The sequence below is a fragment of the Eurypyga helias genome, unplaced genomic scaffold, assembly GCF_000690775.1.
Source record: "Eurypyga helias isolate BGI_N326 unplaced genomic scaffold, ASM69077v1 scaffold37548, whole genome shotgun sequence".
Taxonomy (NCBI): domain Eukaryota; kingdom Metazoa; phylum Chordata; class Aves; order Eurypygiformes; family Eurypygidae; genus Eurypyga; species Eurypyga helias.
Window position 1 is genome coordinate 9,928 of NW_010268224.1, and position 3,850 is coordinate 13,777.

Consider the following 3,850-nt stretch of genomic DNA (forward strand, 5'->3'; position numbering starts at 1 on the left):
TTCCCTGGGCTGAGGCTTAACCATGTCAGCCTCCCTGTGCTGCGGTCTTCACAAATGCTGCACCCCTCCCCGGGGCACTCGGAGCCAGCCCCAGCCGCCTACAACTGCTGCGCATACAGGCCGTGCGCGGTACGAAGGTGGATCACTTCGGGCTCCAGGCTCTGCCCTGTTGCTCGCTTCCAGTTTGTTAGCGCAGGCTCCTCCTCGGGACGGGGATGGTGGATGTAGCTGCCCTTGGGAGAAGGAGGAGCCTTTCCCTGAGATATGCGGAGAGTTCAGCCAGCTGGAGGAGGGCCTGAACCCCATTTTAACAGGTATTTCCTGCTGGAGCAAGAACAGGACGAACCCGTGACCATCTCCCACCTCAGTGACTGAGCGTCGGCATTCTCCTGCCACTGCTCGCGCGCCACACGCTCAGCTCCGCCGTTTTCGGCGCTGTACCCCAGCAAGGCTGCTGGGGTTGGGCATGGCCAACGGAGGGTTCTGCTCTGCTGTAAACCGGTATTGCAGGTTATCGAGGCCAGCATGCGTGCCAGGCCGGAATAGTGCTGGCCTCCAGGATCCTGGCAGCAGGATCAGGCCTGCAGCAACACTGCTGGACAGGACTGTCGTGCCTCCAGGAGCTCTTGGTTCCGGGGAGGGTGCGGTGTTACTGGCAGCCCCTTGTCCTAAGCCAAGCTGATTAAAGCAGAGGAAAGAAGGTGCCCAGGTCTGATTGTTGAGGCTACATGACACATGGAGAGGGGGACAGGAGTGTCACCACCCTAGAAGATACCAAAGCACCCAGGGCCTTTCCGCAGGCACAGTTCAGCCAGCCCCTGCAGCGGTCAGTGGTATCCGTCCAACGCGGTGCAGTGCTGGGGCGTCAGAGCTGACAAACTCCAAGAGCGGCTGGACTCTGCCTGTCTGGCATCTTCCACAGGAGGGGCTCAAAGGGCTTTGCAATCACGGACAGATCACGCTCTGCGCACCCGTCGGAGGTGGGTAACAATTCCTGCTTCACGCCGGCAGCATCAGGATGGTACCAAAGGAGTGACCCGACGGTCACTCCCCAGCACCACTGGGCACGCCAGCAAAAGGCACTTGTGCAGAGGGAGCCACATGCCCCAGGTCTCACGGCTCACCCCGGCGCTGACCCACACCCCTGTCACAGCCCGGTCACAGGAGGACCGGGTGGAACCCCCTGCCGGGGGCCTGCTCTCTGACCAGCTGCGCCATGGGATAGAGGTACCACATCACCACCCCCGAGGGGTTAACAACCACTGAGAAGCTGTCCCCCGTCTTTAAGCCGCTGATGATCTTCCCGCTGTACACGTCTTGCACCTGGAAGAGAGAGATGGTGGCTACCAGGATTGCCACAGACCTTGCATCTTGAGGCCCCAGCCCAAGCTGGCCATGCCACATGGGGGAACGGGCCACACCACAGCAGCAGAAGGGCTACCCGATGGGCAGCTGCCCCTTCATCCTGGAGGCAGGGGGTGGGAGTCCTTCCCCCCTCAAAACACACAGGGTTTCAACAGGAGGGATCTGGAAAGAAGGGGATGCAGGTGCCGTGGGGCTGCCCCGGCACGCAGCACACCAGTGGGGCTCACCTCATATACCGCGTCCTCAGGGAAGTGGAGCTTGGCCAGGCTGGTGGTGTAGAGGTAGGGTATATCCGTCCTCCGGCTGAAGAAGACAAGGGCGCTGGCAGCCTGGGACAGCGGGCGCAGGAACACCTCGATGTGGAATTTCTCCTAGGGGTGAGGACGGGTGGATGAGGGCAGAGCTGCTGGGACCAGTACTGGCCCATAAGTTGCCCTACGAGCTGCTAGGCCAGCAGGTCCCCAGCTCCCACAGCTTTCCTGCTCACGCTTCTCTGCATCACTTCCCTCTCCCTCCGTATTGTGACGCCCCGTGCTGCTCCTCTCTGCTCTCCCACATCACGTGGGTACGCCTTCCCCCCTAACCTTGACAATCCGGTGCCCCTGGATTCCCAGGGGGTCCTGGTTGATCTGGATCATCAGGCGGTTCTGCAGGATCTCCTTGGCGCTCGGGGAGATGGTGCGGAGGTCCGTGGACATGAGGAGCGGAGCCGCCATCACCGTCCACAAGGCCATTTGGGAGCGTGACTGCTCGTAGCTAAGGCCAAAGTTTCCAATGATGAGCTGGAGGGGAGAGGGGGAGAAGATGGGAGAGACAGAAAAGGGTCGGGAACTGGTCTGCTTGCTATGCTTGGTGGTGGTGCAGCCTGCTGCAGTGGAGCGCGCATGGGAAACCTCGCACGCACTTCTGCTTCTCCCTGCACAGCTGGGACATCCCACCCTGCTGGGTGCTGAGCCATCAGCACACCTTCAAACACACCCACTGACACCCTTCGCTCCACCGCTATTCCCCCTCGGGCTGTGCAGGGAAGGACAAGGACACCCGGACAACAGGACTGGCATAAGGGTTCATTGGAACCACAGGCTTCTCCCACAGCTTAGCCAAGGGCAACACGAGCTTTGCCACTTTGCAGCAACAGGGCTCCTGTTCCTGGAGCTCTTCCTTCATCCTGCACCTAGAAGGGGATCCCCAGAGACGCCCGCTGTCCCTGGCCAGGGTCAGTGCACCCACCACCCAGCCGTACCATGTCTGGGTCATTCCAGTGGCCGGGGCCAGCCACGGGCTGCAGCACATCCTGGTTTTCAGAGAACCAGTCCAGGATGGAAAGCACGCTGTCCCAGGAGTCCTGGATGTCATCGTAGTTACGCCACAGGTTGCAGACCTCTGCCAGGAGGGTGTAGTTCACCTGGAGAGGAGCACAGGGTCAGGCAGGAGGGAGAAAGGACGGGGTCTGCAATCCGGGGGAGGAGGGGCGGCCAGACTGCAGCACCCAGATGATGTTTGGTGTTTGCAAAGTACAGGGCTGTGGAGAAGGGCAACATCCCAGTAATGAAGGAGAGTCATATCCCAGTGTGACTGGGCACTTCCCAGTAGGATGGGATGTCTGGCAAAACAACCAGAGGTCATGGGGAAATAGGATCAGCTGCAAGAACAAGGGCAGCTCGGGATTGACTCAGAAAGTGAAAGAGGAAATAAATAACGCACTCAATTCTCAAGAAACGTTACTAGGAGGAATATCCTATTTCAAGCACTTAAACCAGACAGGACCTGTCTCAGAACAGACTGTCAGGACCAACCCTACACCAGCTGAGTGGGGTGAAGAGGGCACACCCCAGGGCCTCCTTTTCCCAAACTTCCATCACCCAGACACATTGAGAACTCCGAATGTCCCCAGATGCCCATCAGGGAGGCCACGTCCCCTCTGGAGACCTGCAGCCCCATTCTGCCAGGGGCGGAGTGATAAGCAGGGTGTAGCACCCAGCTCCTGCAGCTCCAACAAGAGCTTCCCCAGGGCACAGACGACATGGGAAACAGCCACCGGACAGGACAACCCTCACCTTGGGGGGGAGCCCACCCTGATACGCCGGCCAGCTGCAGGAGTAGACGATGGGACGGCCTGTGGCATTCAAGGCCCTTGCCATTTTTGGGTACCCTTAAGGAAAGAAGATGACAAATGGTGAAGGACACGACTGGCAGCAGGCTACATCCAGCCCGCCTGGTTGGGGGGACCCCAGCTCAGCCTGACCTCCTGCCTTAGACCAGCTCTAGGGCACCCAAACTCCCCCCTCTTCGCCCAAGAGCTGCAACAGGAGACGCGAGGGAAGAACCAAAGCCCACCAAGTGTTTCTGCAGACACCCAGACAGAAGCAGCGAGGGGAGAAACATCAGCCAGCCAGGGAGCCTTTACCCTTCGCCTGCTCCTCTTCTGTCGAGTAGCACCCATCCAGCTTCAGCATGTCCACACCCCACTCCGCAAACGTCTGGG

The 3,850-nt window shown here is 59.9% G+C and overlaps 1 protein-coding gene across 1 annotated transcript in view; it reads right to left on the reverse strand.

Moving 5' to 3' along the window:
- Positions 1–1,158: 1,158 nt before the first annotated feature.
- Positions 1,159–3,850, reverse strand: part of NAGA (N-acetylgalactosaminidase, alpha-) — a gene marked incomplete at its 5' end in the record, with an annotated part of 2,998 nt that continues 306 nt past the window's right edge. The window contains 6 exons of the mRNA XM_010157699.1: positions 1,159–1,323; positions 1,593–1,736; positions 1,950–2,147; positions 2,609–2,770; positions 3,423–3,517; positions 3,773–3,850. The exon at positions 3,773–3,850 is cut by the window's right edge and continues 20 nt beyond it. Of these exons, the coding sequence (XP_010156001.1) occupies positions 1,159–1,323; positions 1,593–1,736; positions 1,950–2,147; positions 2,609–2,770; positions 3,423–3,517; positions 3,773–3,850 (842 nt within the window). The remainder of the gene's footprint in view (positions 1,324–1,592; positions 1,737–1,949; positions 2,148–2,608; positions 2,771–3,422; positions 3,518–3,772) is intronic.